At 39.7% G+C, this 15,764-nt stretch overlaps 1 protein-coding gene across 1 annotated transcript; it reads right to left on the bottom strand.

Annotated features, from left to right (window-relative positions):
- Positions 1–409: 409 nt before the first annotated feature.
- cxcl12b (chemokine (C-X-C motif) ligand 12b (stromal cell-derived factor 1)) lies at positions 410–15,605 on the bottom strand. Its single transcript, XM_054779036.1, has 4 exons — positions 15,460–15,605; positions 13,478–13,595; positions 4,867–4,950; positions 410–2,686 (listed from the first exon to the last, which is right to left on the bottom strand). Exons 1-4 carry the CDS (start codon positions 15,524–15,526, stop codon positions 2,644–2,646), a joined length of 312 nt encoding a protein of 103 aa, XP_054635011.1. The 5' UTR covers positions 15,527–15,605; the 3' UTR covers positions 410–2,643.
- Between the last annotated feature and the right edge of the window lie 159 nt (positions 15,606–15,764).

Genomic DNA, 15,764 nt, shown 5'->3' with positions numbered 1-15,764 from the left:
GGAGCTGGATGATCCAAAGGTTATCACTTGCTATAACTGTGGGATTTGGTACATTCCCCTTCCGGGTGGTGTAACTGTAATTTGTTTTGCTTTTTGTTAACATGTTTGGCACTTCTTGGCCACCGTAGCCATGGGCTTAAAAAAAACCTTTATTATATCTGGTGAAAGTCAGAAGAAAATGTGCAAGAAATGAGTAGCTTCGGTTTTCGGTGATGTCGACAACCGCTTATGTCGACGTCAGTCAGCCAGTCAGAGGTGCGTGGAGATAAGCGGGCTCCACTGTACAGTACATTGGAGTTGTCTCTAAAAATGCAGTCCGTAGTCTTAAAGTTAGTAAAATGCAAAAAAAACCCAGACCACCAACTCTGAAATGATGATTAAAAAAACAGTTTACCTGGTTTCATTTCATGTGACTTTATTGAAAAAGGCTTTGAGTATCATAGCTAAAATACCTCTTGGTTTACATACAAAATGCAAAGGCTACCATGTTGTATATCATGTCTATTTAAATGAAACGTTTCACATTCTTGGGGTCCAAATACACCACGCACCCCTCTTTGTTCCATCGTTACACACATTTGTTCAATGGCTGTGAATTAGAGATATGCAATACACAAGACACAAGCATGCATTATAACACAAGTGACACAAACTCTGACAATAATAATGAGTACAGCATTAGTAAATATTTTAGTAGTGTTAGCCATTTAGTAAAATGTCTGTGGAGTCATGCACACTTATACTCACATTATTTTTTCTCACGTTGCTCTTGATGCCGATCTTAATAGAATTTGGTTGTAGATAAACGAAGAGCATTGTGTAATTTTATGATTATTTTTTCTGTATTAATAATAATAATAATAATAATAATCTTGCGTTTCTTTTGTATACTCTGCACTTTGTTTAAGAATTAGTATGGCTTCAAATGAAAGGCGGTAAGCGTCATAACACTTAATATTGCTTGTTGCACTGTTGGCTGCAGCTCAATAGGATTATCACCTGCTAGCACACAGGCTGCCAATTGTCAAACAAAACAAAGACGTTAACCAAGACCACAACCTGCATTTCCATAACATTTCACGGAAAAAAAAGGACAATATGGTTTTGGAGAGAAGCAAGTCTACGGGGTGCTGGGAGTGCCCTAATTGAAAGCACATGGTGTTCGCTTGGATCTAAAACCGCAGTTTTTGTTCCGCTTTGGCTCAATGGCTTTACTGACACTAAATACAAATGCTGGGCAAAAGTATGAAAAGCTAGTCAAGTGTAGCTGGGCTGAATTATGTTTCCGATTATTACACAACGATGGTGACTTTTATCCTCAAACAAGATCTAATTAAATAGACACCAGCACTGTTGAATGAATGAATACAGAGAACAAAAACAATACGAGGACAGTATTTAATTGGCTTGGGTTTTAGCAACAACATTGTGAAACAAAAAATGGTCATTTCTGTAGTGGGTGACTATGTTGCATATTGTTTTACAACCAACGATTAGAAAATCTATTCAAAAGGTAATGCAAAGTAGCTTAATACTGCTTGCTGTACGTTTATGATACCTTCATTTAGTAGTGACTGTAAAGTATGTTGCATTTAAAAAAAACTATTCACAATATAAAAATAAAACAGTAACATTTACAGGACTTGTCTGATAATAAAGTGGCTCAAAAATATATATTTCTATGTATCAAGGAAAAAAAAATCATCCATACTTTCTTTTTGCCATATGAACATTCCCTTTTTGATAATGCTTGTTCAACCTGTCAACAATTCAGTCTCTGCTACTGTGGAAAAACTGTAAAAACTCAAACCAGTTTTGGAATTAGAATTGTATTGCTGAGGTTCCTTGTTACACACTGAATAAATATTTGGTCTCTATAGCGATATGTTCAATCAGTAAAAGCTGCGTTCACAAACAATACACCCCGATACCCCACTTAGGCAATTTCTTTACCATCTTTGTCTGCACTGGATGACATTCATGATGTTTTCCACATCTGAGCAAGTTAATGAATGTGAACAAATTGCTACTTATGCTGTATTTTTGCTTAAAACAAAATATGAAATGCCTGTGACCCCTTTAAAGTTATTATGTGGCACCACATGATCATTGCTTGTCACTTACTTGTACGTAGATGCTTGTCACCCCTAAAAACATTTTTTTTTTTAATTCTGCCACTTTCACGTATGTAAGCCAGAAATACAGAAGTATATGTGGCACATAAATTTGATCCAGCAGCAAATATTTGCTTATTTAAGACACTGAGGGCGTTGTGGAATGTGTGACCTGCCACAAAGGATGCCATACACCCTTGCAAATAGGAAAGGAATGTAAAAATGCTCTTTTATACACACTCACACGCTACACACACGTTCACCCAGCACTCACTAAGATACAATACACATCGTCACGCGTCCATTATCCCAAGCCCGGCTTTAATTGCACTTGGTGCTACCATGGAGGGCGGGGGACGAGTCAGTGGGTGTCCGGAGGTTGGCGATTGGCGGTGAAGTGCTGGTTGTGCAAGCGGTCCAGAGAAGTGGACAGGTACATACAGCGTGTTTTCATACATCCATTGCAGTGGTTGGAGGTACACAGGTTGGACCTGAGGATGCTTGACCTGATAGAGAACATCCCCCAGACTTAGTTCTTCTTCTTGTTGTTACGTCTTCTGGACTTCTTCACCCTGCACACACATTGAGAAACACAGTCGATGGTCAAATGATGACCTTTTATTAACCGGGAAATGACCCCCATCATGATTATTAGCCCCACATGGATGACCACTTTCCCATGAATTTAAAGTATACAGTCATGGAAAAAAATGATTAGACCAACCTTGTTTCTTCATTTTATTGCTCCATTTTAAAGCCTGGTACAACTGAAGGCACATTTGTTTGGACAAACATAATGTTGATAACAAACACAGCTCATAAGAGTTGAATTTAAGAGCTGATATCGAGCAACTTCAATGGTTTTCTTGATTAATAACCAAATCACTTAAGTTCTTACATGAATAGTTATAGCATTGTACTGCCAAACATGCACCTCTGATGAGCTAGCTTTGTTGTCATCGTCCACCTATACCACCTGGTACATCCAATATACTGCATAGAATCTTGGAACGTGTTTGCAGATCTGATTTTAAAGTTGTTCAGCGTTAAGTGAGCATTGATTGATGTTTATGATGTGCACGATGTTTGTTTTTACAGGCAATATACAGTGGAGGTATTTTCACATTTAAAAGGGTGATGGTGACAAAGAGCAGGCATGCTCACTTCCTACAAGAACAAAGGTCTCAGATTTGAATCTACATCGTTCATTCTTGTAAGAGCAACATTTCCCACATGCTCAGGTTGCGTCTGTAAGGCTTTCATTTCACATTTCATGTTTGAGTCCACCTTTCCTAGCTGAAACAACACTGTTGTAATACGATACATTTACGCTACCAGGTGGAGGTAGGAATAGTTTACACATGACTTGCATGACGATCACACGTGAAGTGCACTAATAAACTCATGTCTGTTCCCATGCTGAATCACAACTAACCTTAAAAGTTCAAAGTGTAGCAGCTCCTCATCTGACACACGGTGGTGTGAAATGTTATTTTTGGTAGTCAGGCCCAGTGTGTGATGCAAAACATGCAGGGTCCCACTTTGAGGCATTTATAGTGGGCAGCAGCAGGAAGGAACTAGAATTTGTAATATCTTGGAAAACTGTGCGCTGTTGCCAAAGCAGAACAACACACCTTTCCTAAATGAGCAGCATAAATTGTTCTTTGAAGATAAATCAGTACAGTAATGGTACTGCACAAAAATATCCAAAAATAAATACTAATACAGTATACTGCTACTACTACTGCAGAATAGCATTATTCCGAGTGTATTATCAGAATGAAACAAATGTGGTATGTCATGCCTTTAAATGGATTATTTGAATGTGCAGCAATACACAGTAAAATATGCACCGACGTTACTGCTAACACAACAGGGAAAGTGTCCAGGCTGGCCTATCAAAAGTTGGAGACACAATTCATCTTATTACAAGCCAGTGTAGGTCATAATAATAATAATAACGGGTTATTTGAAGGTACATACGACCCATTACTGCTTTAAAACAGGTATTTTGTGCCACATTGTTCATCACCTGTACTAAATCCTGCGGCGTTTTTTTAAAACACTATGTCGAGTCAGGCCCTACACAAACACCGTAAACAATATCTGGAAATCCACATGAGTGACTTTATTGTTTGTCTTTACATTGTGCACGTCGAGTGTTTACTATGTTTTAAGAAGCAGGCATGCAGCCTGGCAGTAATCACTACCAGACACATTTTGCTCACCAGGAATGTGCACATTTTAACAACATCACTCGTTAAAATCTGAATGTGCTTCTGCTGTTGTTGGACTTTTTACACTTTCCTCCCCAAGTGTTGCCCTGCGGCGTTGGCAACTCTGCTGTTAATGTGCAATTAGTGGTGATAATTGCCTTTGCCTTTAAAAAAAAACAAAACAAAAAAACACAGCTGACATATTTCTGTGTTTAAGTGCGGCGAGTGAACTGATGATGATAAACACTGAGATGACGCCTGTGATTCTCAGACACAAGGTTATGAGAAAGGAGGAAGCAGTCGCACCACAGGCAGATTTATCACTTTCCTTAACTTAATGCAAATCATTTCACAGATGATAACTCAGCGGCTTACATCAACCAAGTGAACGCTTTCACTGAGTAATTACCAGCAAGACAGTCGGCCAGCAATTTGTAACAGCGGTTTATTTGTACTCTGCAGGATCTAAATTCTAATTATTCATGCCTGTAATTGTCAGGGATGCTCAAGCAGAACGAAAAGAGAAGTCGTCTTACTTGTTGATGGCGTTCTTTAAGTACTGCTGCAGCCACTTGGTTTCAGGGTTGATGCACACTTCCCTGTTGCTCTTCAGCTTGGCACTGTGGGAGGAAATAAAAGGAGAATTAAAACATTTGGTACACTTTTATAGAGGTAAACGCATGCTACTTCATGCTAACTAGCCTTCAAAACATATGACTGTGATCTTTTTCAACAAAAATACAATAAATTGCATGTGCAAAATGTATTTCAGAGCACCACATTAAGAGGAGGAACATCAACTAAAAAAAAACCATCGATAACATACTAGTACATTATATGTACTGTACTGTATGTATATATCAAGGAACAATATGTATTTTCAAAATATTTGTATTTTAAAATAAAAAATAGACTTTCCAATATCAGACAATTAGATTAAATATTTTAATGCAATTTTTGACCTTTTGTCCACCACCCACCCACAATAGGTCTGTGACTCGCCTTAATGTACAGTAATCCCTTGTTTATCGTGGTTAATTAGTTCCAGACCCCACTGTGATAAGTGAATTTCCGTGAAGTAGGATTCCTTATTTATAAATGGAATATTTTCGTAGTTAAAGCATAGAATACCTATTTTTTACATTATGAAAGCCAACTAGACGTGAAATAACACCCCTATAGTCACTTTTACACTCATATTACCTAACATAGTAGACATAATACGAGTAAATAAGCCGGTGGTCACCAACCTTTTGGAGCCCAAGATCTCTTGACCTTGAACCTGCGCAACATCTACCCCTACCCCCATTTGCAATAATTACTGCACATTGCTGTCACTCTCTCTCTCCTTGTCCCTCAACCTGAGAGCGCGAAGCGAGCCAGTGCCAGTGTAAGCGGCAAGGCGTACGGGCGTGCTCAGTGGTCAAAATGCGTGCCTGTTGGGAGGGGAGGGTACTGTTGTAATAATACATTTTTTTTCTAATATTGTCGCGATTGACTGGCAAAGTCCCAAGGATCGACTAGTAGCTCGCGATTGACGGGTTGGTGACCCCTGAAATAAGCCATTTAAGACATAAGACGTGTGCTTGTTTGTGATGATATAAATGTCTTCCGAGTGGCGGGGGACAGGAAGTGATGCCGGGTGTTAGAGCTGAGTCTTAGCTTGCTGCGGGTTACTACAGCAACAGTAGCCCGCGTTTTTATGCGGGATTTTTGCTAGTAGGGATTACTGTGCCTGTTGTGAGATAATTCAAACCTGCAATAAAAGTTGTTTTGGTGTCTCTCAACGAACATGTATAATACTTCATATCATTCAAAGTGTCTTAGAATGCGTCTTCTGAATGCCTTATATTTCTGTTTTAGTTAATTTAGCCACTTTTATGCTTAAAAATGCTTAATTTAGGCAAAAATACATAAAATTTGCTATAATATGTATATTGTTATATGTATATACAATATTCAACCACAAAGCGGCATGATTTGTTAACAAATATATTTTTGAAAAAACATCGAGTAAAGCCGCAAAAATTCAAACCGCGAAGTGGCGAGGGACGACTGTATTACTAGCAGGAACTAGGAAGTGACCTGCAAGTGGACAGTGGAAGTGGGCAGACAAACAAAACAAACATCAATCTGATTTTTTTCTATTACCTTAAATGCCGGTCTATAAGCCGCACCCACTAAATTCAGAAGAAAAAACAGATTTTTACATATACAGTATAACCCCCACTGGTGTATAAACCGCACGTGTCCACATCATAAAATCATATATTGTGGTGCACAAACTCACGCCGAGCTTGTCAACCCATTGGAAATTGCAGGAGGTCATTGCTCAATATGTTACTATATTACTCAGTCTGACTCACGGTGTCATACCTGATAAATATACAAACATATAACAATACGAGTTTTCCCATCCTGCATTTTGTTTGAGCAAAGCATTTAATTGGAGGACAAGTAGCATTGAAAATTGTGGATGGCACTGCAATGCTGTCTCTGTCCACCAGGGGGAGCCAGAGGAGCCCGCAGCCCAGAGGGAGGCTGATGTCATTGCAGCGCCACAATGAATGCGTTGCTCAGATGCTTTGCATTATGGGAAAACTTCAAAACATGTTTGTATATTTATCAGGTATACCTTTTTAGTGTTAAGTAGCTGTGTGGTGAATTTAGTGTAATTTGTAAGACGACGCCGTGAATAGGACTCATATTGTTATACTGTTATATATCCTGCCAAAGAAAGAGCTACTGTTTCCTCACTGACTCTGAAATGGTATGTTCCTTTTGTGTTACATCACCTTCCATGAACCAGGAAGTAGCATGCTAACTAACATAAAGAAACAAACAAACACAACTATGGCACTTTTGTTAACAAGTCATTTATCACTGCTAAACTCATGGAACGGTGAATCTGTAAGTATGGCTCTCCAAAATGTCTTTTCAGTTCTCCCTGGGCATACGTTTACAGTATCTATTTAACTGTTGTACATAAATCTGCTTCATTGTCAATGGCCCATCTTCCGCCTATAAAGTTGCTTTGAAACCAACAGAGAAACATTTTAAAAGCTTCTTTGGCAAGATAAACTGCAAGAATTGGATCACTGACATCCAGTGATGCAAAGATCAACATACATAAATGTCAAAAGTGGACAATAAGTTTGTCTGTGTGGAAATTCTAAGCCACAGATGTGCTCATTTTCACTTGAACGCACCACAAGCAACGTTCATGATTCCCTGCAGCATTGTAAATATCATATTGGGAGGTGATAAAAGGTAAAGTTGATAACCTCCTGCTATGAAAACATTTAAAGGATTAAGTGCTGTTTCTGAGCATATTTAGCTTATCCGTAGCTAATAAATCCTTTTGCTATACTGTATACGGAAGCTATAGTTCACCTGAGCAGACTTCTTAAAACACATCCCATTTTAAACCACATGATTAGAACTTCAACCTAAATCTCTCTGAAGAGAACATCTAAAACATGGAGTCTTCATTTGATGCCGGTCCAAACTGAACCCTTCTGAATTCCACCTTTAGAACACAAATAATTGTTCACTATGCTGCTATTTAGACACAGTTCATGAAATGAGCGGCCAGAAACACCTGAGCTAAGAAGTCCTAAACATCTCCGCACGTCCTCCAACACATCTGAGCTGCAGATGTGAGGCTGACTGAGCATGACAGGCTGTCAACCTCCAGCCAGCTGAGGGAAATTAACACTCTTCTGTTTCCAGTGGAGAACAGCTGTGAGAGACGCCTGTTCACGGTCTACCGCGGGTTACAAGCGCTTTTTTTGGTGAGAATTTCATTCAAATTAGCTACATTATGCATGGAAAAATGTTTGTAATAGCTGAGAACAACCTTTTAGATATCATTGAAGTAGATGTTTAAAATGGCGCACCTTTACTACACGTACACTGCATGGGTGCACGCACATGTACACACACACGCAGTCCCAGAGAAGCCATCAACAATTTGCGGTCGTGCTGTTGTTACAATAGGCGATACATTCAATGAAACACACCGTTAGAGAAGAAACATAACTAATTATGCAATGTTAACTTTAATGACTGATGAGGAGGGCACACAGGTGTAATAATTCTCATTTTTTAACTACTGGAAGTGTAAAAAGAAGTTAAGCGCGAGTGATAACATGTATAGTAGCTGGCCTGCACTACTACTAGCCTACACTACCTCAAGTTCACCGTCTCTTCAGCCTCTCTCCATATAAATCTCTGCAGGATGTCATCGCATTGTAACAGTTTTTGTGCACGTATTGAAGCATTTTTTTTCCTGGAAATTTTCCAAATAGTACGACCTTCGGGGCGCTAGAATTTGCAGCTCCATCTGTATTTCAATAAATAATAATAAAACACAAAGAGGACAGACACTCATTGAAACATTCCAAATTTTAAACCTAGACGATGATTGCATTACATAAAAGGACTTCTGCATGATTAGTCAAATAGTCTGATGATTATTTATTGCTTTGAACACGTAATGCTCAGATTTGTGCAAGCAGACAAAAAACTTCCTGAGATCTGTCGCTTTATATGTTTTTAACCGTAATCTCCTGCATGTTTGTTTGATATTGCACAGGCTCGACTACATCTGTGCGCAAGGTTTGATGTGAGCTTTGTATTTGGTGAGTCCTTTTGATCTGACTTGTGGCTCAATTTAACTGTGATTGAACGAAATGATTACCGGACACACAATTAAAGTCATTTGAAACAGAATGCCACTTTGTCTAAGAAACCTGTATTTGGCCAGATTTGTCTTGCAACAGCAACAAGAAGGAAAAAAACATTCACAAGTAGATTTAAAAAAAAAAAAATAAAAAGGTCAATTTAAGGTCTGGATCATTATGAATGTAATTTTTTAATTGATGAATTTTATATCTGTATTTTATTAATATGATATTTAATTAGCATTTGTGCTTTTCTTGTTGTTATCTGTCAGACACTGAAAATGTAATCGCATTGATCTATTTAAAGAACAATTTAACAAATTTTTTTTTGGTTAGTTCATTTTCTGAAGAAAAAAAAGTGCTCCAATATTATCCCCTTTAACTCCCAGGAAATGATGGTAAAATAGCAAAGGTAGTGCTATCTTAGCGTTATTATACTGTTATAATATAACACAATGTCGTGTTTTTTTTTTTATTATTGTAATAACAAATTGATTAAACTAATAGTTTACAATAGGTCATTTATTTTACAGATACACACTTTCAAAACAAATCTTAAAAAGTTATTTTCTATGAATGTGGTTCGTAAAAATAAGATTTGAATGTACTTTCTGAAGCCTCAGCATGAGCGGGTGTGAAAGGATCATTTCTGCAGCGTAAAACTTGTGCAGGGTCTCCTGCGGCATTAACGTATTCCCACTGTATGATTAACATTATTGCGGTCAAAGTGTGTGTGTGTGTGTGTGTGTGTGTGTGTGTGTGTTCTTGTGAGTGATGGAAAGCTGGGACAAATATTTAGGAGAGGATTTGAACCGATCCAAGTGGGGGGCAGCCGGTGTGGCTGTCAACATGTGGGTCTCACACCTCAGTGGCAAAAGGTCGTGTGTGAGAGTTAACAACTTTTCCGCCTTCCATATCTCCATCACACTGGTCCCCAAATGAAACACCCCCATCCCGCTAAAGCGCCCCCTCGTCTGTGCATTCTGTGTTCCTCACCCCACGTGAGCAAATGGCATGAGCCTCCGATCCCTCAAACCGACATATCAGCCGCTCCGTACGTGGATCTGTGTTTACTTTCTCTCCCTTCTTCTTTTCTTAGGGGTGGCCGGTCCATCTACTGGGGAGCTCCGTCCTGTTTGTGATGTGTCCCTCTTCATCCTGTTTAGCAGCTGAGCAACTCGGAGCTTTCACCTCAAATTGACTTGACTGGAATTTGAGGGCTGGAGTTCCACTAGCAGCAGGTAGTAATTACTTCACAGCAAGTTAATACCAACATCATGCTGGGATGGCTTGGCAAGGGGGTGGGGTCATATAGGGGTGCCTGGTGGGACACTGCTGGGCTGGTGCAGTAGAAGAGTCTAGTGTTACCAGCAGGCTTTCATGTGCCTCAATAGAGACATCAGAGCAGCACGCTGTATTTCCCTCCTCGCCTAAATGACTTCTTGACTCCTCGGGCAGTTTTTCAATGCCTGGCCGAAGCTCTCTTTGTCCTCTGCGACCTTTTGCTAGTCACTCACGCTTCTAACGCTCACAAGTCACCCCCTCCTCATTTGGCAGCCTTTTTGCCTTTTGGCTGTGAGGCTTCTGCCACCCCATTTTCTACAGCAAACAAATGAATGAGGCTTTTGAGTTAATGTGTTCCAGACCAGTGACATTATTCTCAGTCTTAGTTGGAGGCGGCAAATTAAAAAAAACAACAGTGGGTAAGGGACACAGGGGGTCAGAAGAAACACAAAGGTAATCACCTTGACCCTTAATTATTGTTTCCTTTGCAAAACATAAATAGCCCCCTCGAACTACGGCCGTCGCCACTTTCTTTCCTCTCTTTCAGCACAGCTCAGGTCTTTTTTTTTTAGCACAACATTAACATCATGCATCTAATTTCAAGCTCAAGTCAATATTCCTAATCAGCAGCATGACTACCAAGTATTGCATGTGTACACAGCATGTCAATAATACTACAGTGTGTTTGCAACTTCTGCTTTTCAGGTGTTGAGCCTGTTTTCTTTGAATAAGAGTATCTCTCCCAAATTGGAGAAGGACTATATTTACTTTCTTCTATTTATATCTTTTAATATATTTTAAATATTTTTTTAAATCTAATTTTAATGCAGTGGAATCTAAGGAGAAATGACGCCATAGTGGAGGTCTGCGTGGATGAACTTCCCGTAGCTGATATCATGTTATGCTACTCTAGACTAGAGCAGAGATGTCCAAAGTGTGGCCCTGGGGGCATTTGCAGCCCGTGGCTTGTTTTTTTATTGGCCTACGACACTTTGTAGAAATAAAATAAAACAAACAAAAACAAGAAAATGGGAAAAATTGAGCAAAAAGGAAAAATGTAACGTAAAAAAGCTGAAATATAGCTACTAATAACTAATACTAACACAAAGCTTTGGCTGAAGTTTTTTTTAACCTTTTTTACAAAATTAAATACATAAAAATATCAAAGTAGTCCCCGCATCCTTTGATTTTTCAGTGGAAAAAGTTTGGACACACCCGAAATAGAGACTAAAGGAACTATTCTTCTGTTTGCGCATTCAAAGAGTGTTTTTCTCCCCGTTTGGAGTTAAGCATGTTTCCCTTATTCGTATTATCCCATCCAGACCCCTGACACACCCACTGCGCGTGAAGCAAACCTACGCACATAAATAGTGAATGATGGAACGTGGAGTTTTCCTAACACTTCTGAATGTCATTGAACTCCATGAAAATGACAAATCTCACTTTTAATTTGAAAAGGTCGTATCCAATGAGGGCGGATATAACAGGTTTAGTTGATATGTGCATTTAACAAAGAGGAATATTTGGCTACATTGTAGTCCGCTTCATTACCTCCTTACTTGTGCTTTTGACCGTGTGCGTCGCCATGGTGATGTGAGCGTTTGTATGCACGCTAGAGCATCGTCTTCCTGGCTGGGTGCAAATAACTTTGTTTCACTTGTTATATAGTGGAGCGACCCTGAATTATGTGTGATAAGAGTTGTGTTTTGTCCAACTGTTGCGTGAACGTGTCAGGAGGGGCTTTTGGTGTGTGTGGGCCCCATCGGGGAGAGTGGCAGTTCAAAGTTTGACAGTTAGGTTGGCTACATTTTTCTCTTATTTTGCTAGCTACATTCTTGATGATCTTTGTGCCGTGGTTGTGGCCGACAGCGACCTGTTTTGTTGAATAAAGCACTTCTTCATTGTTGACCGCCTCCTCCTCCTTTTTATAATGTCTGGCAGACGCTAAGTATGTATTTTCTATTAGTGGCATAGTTCACGACCGATAACGACCGTTAACGATAACGGCTTTAAGTAGCTTCCCTGCTCCCTTTTACAAACGTAATTCGGACCGTTTGTTGAACATCGGGAAGGCAGGCTGTGCGGATGCACACACACTTTACCTAGCAATTGAAGCAATCAGTTAACTGTCTGATTGATAATCATCATTGGGCCATTTGCATTCATTTCAGATGAATGAATGGTGCACTGGAAAGAAAAGAAAAATGTTGTAGATCTATAATACTGTCCAGAAAATAAGGAAGGCAGTTTGAATCGATACAGGTTAGTACGTCCCAAACTTCAAGTGCAATATAATATTTCACCTTCCCGGGGCGCTGGACTTATGGCCTTAGAAGCATGCAGATACAAAAGTACTTAAGTCAATGCGCGCAAGACTGGATTTGACAGGGAACGTCCACATTTTAGAGTGCATATCTTGAATGAAGATGCGCACTGACAGACTTACGAAGAGGGATAGAATCCCGTGCAGCCAGAATCCGCTCTGCAGTGCGCCTTTTCCCCCTCACCACGTGGGAGAAAAGGGCCCTAAATGAACGGCACTTCTGCTGGTTGCTGTATTTATTACATTTTTTTTCCCACATCTGTCTGATCTAATTGCTATGACGGCAACACATTTCAGAATTGAAACTGCTTATAAGTGCTCTTGAAAAAGAATTTCTGCAGCAGAGACCAAAATCCGTCTATGGAAATTCTGTTCTAAGTATTTCTCATGTCTTCCATCAAAAAACCAACCATGTCCAAACCATTTTCATACATAAAAAGCCCACATAAAACACTGTGATCAAATGAGCTAAATTCACATAGTGAAAAATGTTGCACGGCTGGGCACCTCGGGATTTACCGCTGCGTGCGATGTATAGGAACTTATATATTCCGCTTGTGCTGCTGGACACTTACTTCATGTTTTAAAAGACAAGCCAACTATTTTATGTTCACACATGAAAATCAAATCAAAGGAAATAGTAAAACCTGTTTTGTTTTTGTTGTTGCCTAGCTGCTCTTTGGAAGGAAGCATGCCGAAAACCACAGATCACGGGAGGTTTGACCTGGCAACCTTGAAATCATTTCAATGTGATTAACAATATCTAGGGAAGTCAGCTATCTGCCTGAAAAACTCACATCACACAAAATGAGCTTTCATTTATTTAAGGTCCTAATCTTCTTGTCTTGTACTCACATGACTTGGAAGGGGCAGTTGGGTGTGTGCAGGAACTTCAGCTCTTTGATGGAGCGCTGAGGAACTGTGTTGAGAGTAGAACGACACCAGCACCGCTCCACCAGACTGATGGGCTTTGCTAAAAAAAAAAAACATAGATAGATAGATATTACCATTGAACAACACCAAAAGAGATCATTAAGCTAAAAAGAAAGCTTGGAGAAAAATGTTTCTAGACTGATGCACAAAAAAAACAGGATTTCTCGAATAAGAATATCATATTTAAGGCACTATATTGTTTTGAAATACTTATAATTAGTACAATCATACATAACAATGTATTGTGTCAGTCCTTCCATAAAAATAAATGTACATCATCCTTAATGAGACAAAGAAATTCAATGCTGAATGACAAGTTGACGAGACACAAGATAAAATAGAAGAATGAATTTTTGGCTCTTTTTCTCCATCTGTGAAGCATCACATCGTTCACATCACATCCCTCGCTGGATTTGCTAAAAGCATGTTTAATCTACTGTAACGTGTCTTTCCAAAGCATGGGAACGCATGCGTTTACCTGCTATTGCTCACGACAACATGTTCATTAAAAAGAGATTAGTCCCCTTTTGACCACTTTCTCTCTTTCACACGTACACACGGACACTTGCAGAATTTTAGCTTTTCACTCTGAATGCATTCAGCCTGACCACTCTCCCACTAAAGGGTCCTCAACATTCAATTTCTAATGTTGCCCGCTTTCATAAAAGGGCCCTCTGCAGCTCACACAGCATCGGCGGTCTCAGTGGAAATCACCCTAAGTACATTCTTAAAATGATTACAAATCGCCCCTGTGCCACCAGCATGGAGGCTCGTGAGGCCCCTTGCACCGCTGCAGATGCACTCTGATAACGTCAAACATGAAAGTATAATAAGCACATTCCAAAATATAGCCTGCAGATGGTCGAAAAATATGTTGATGCTTATCAAATGCCAAATATTTGAGCAAAATTACAATGTGTTACATTTTTCTCTCCAGAAAAATGCAACAGTAAGACTATAAGTAATACACGAAACCACTTTTTTAAGACATTTGCTGCAATATTTCCCTCCTAGATAAATGGACAAATAAACATATTGTACCCGATGCAATTAACAAAGTGTTCTTTGGTGGTTCCACATATTCCTATTTACACATGTTTATGAATCAACACCAAATGTGCCACCACAAATGGCTAAAACCCAAATAATATCAGACGGAAGACTCGCACCCTTTCAGGGCCCATTCTCATGCAAACCAGGGGATCATTATGCAGCACGCAGCGCCGGGGCCAGAAGTGAGCATCCACTGCTATCACCAGCGCATTGTTTATCCCTAATTAGAAACTAATTAAAAGAAAGCACAGAGAAGAGCCAAAAACACACATGTCTTTAATATGCAATCAGGGGGTCCTGGCAGGGCAGAAACAACAAGCTTTGCATAACGCGGCCCGAGCTTGGCTTGCCGCCTGGTAAAGAACATAAGGGGGACAATTTGTGCCCCGCAAAAATTCTATCATGAGTGAAAAGCCTGTAACTCAAAATCCACACTTCCAAAACAGTCATTTTGTTAATTCTTGGATAAAATTGCAGCAAAATTGGGAGATGCATACTTTTGATTGATCATAAATATTACACTTGCCATATATATATAAATTCTTGTTTACTATTACTTGATTTACACCTAAGATAATCCTTTTTTTAGCAAATAAATGCATTGATTTACAGTTCTCAAATTTGAATAAAAACAAACATTTCCGATTTGGAGAAAGTGAGCTTTGAAGTGGAAAAGAAACAAACAAATCCTAGACTTTCTAAATGTTTGATGTTGTTTTAGACAGGCAGGACTAGAATTATAAACAAAAAACCACATTCAGGCTGTTAATGAAACCTGCAGTTTGGAAAACGTCCTGAGATGATGCTGATGATGAAAACATGACATTCATAACCATTCAAGAGGGACTCACCAATGCTGCCCGGTCCATGTGTGATCACAGCCAACAGAACCATCAGTGGCAGCAGTTTGACATCCATGGTGTGGTGCACGCTCAGGCCGCTCGCTCTGCTACAGTCCAGGACTCAACTGAGGCCGCCAGCGCTGCATTGTGTGTTAAATCCTCACATGAAAGAGAGAGAGAGATTGAGGGGAAAAAGGGAGTCCCACTTTCTCAGAAGGGGTAGGGTAGAGGAGGGGGAGTCCCAGCATGGGAGGAGAGGAGGTGAGAGGAAGGCAGGGAGGAGGAGGTGGGAGCTGTGGCGAGTCAGGAGAGAC

The sequence above is a fragment of the Dunckerocampus dactyliophorus genome, chromosome 6 (genome assembly GCF_027744805.1).
Source record: "Dunckerocampus dactyliophorus isolate RoL2022-P2 chromosome 6, RoL_Ddac_1.1, whole genome shotgun sequence".
Lineage (NCBI taxonomy): Eukaryota > Metazoa > Chordata > Actinopteri > Syngnathiformes > Syngnathidae > Dunckerocampus > Dunckerocampus dactyliophorus.
The sequence above is the reverse complement of the archived record's forward strand: the minus strand, read 5'-3'. Positions and strand labels throughout refer to the sequence as shown.

Excerpts from the sequence above, each read along its gene's own strand:
- cxcl12b (XM_054779036.1), bottom strand. The coding sequence starts at position 15,526 with ATGGATGTCAAACTGCTGCCACTGATGGTTCTGTTGGCTGTGATCACA. Across the intron at positions 13,596-15,459 it reads ACATGGACCGGGCAGCATTG|CAAAGCCCATCAGTCTGGTG; the intron begins GTGAGTCCCTCT and ends TTTTTTTTTTAG. Across the intron at positions 4,951-13,477 it reads AACTGCCCCTTCCAAGTCAT|TGCCAAGCTGAAGAGCAACA; the intron begins GTGAGTACAAGA and ends TTCCTCCCACAG.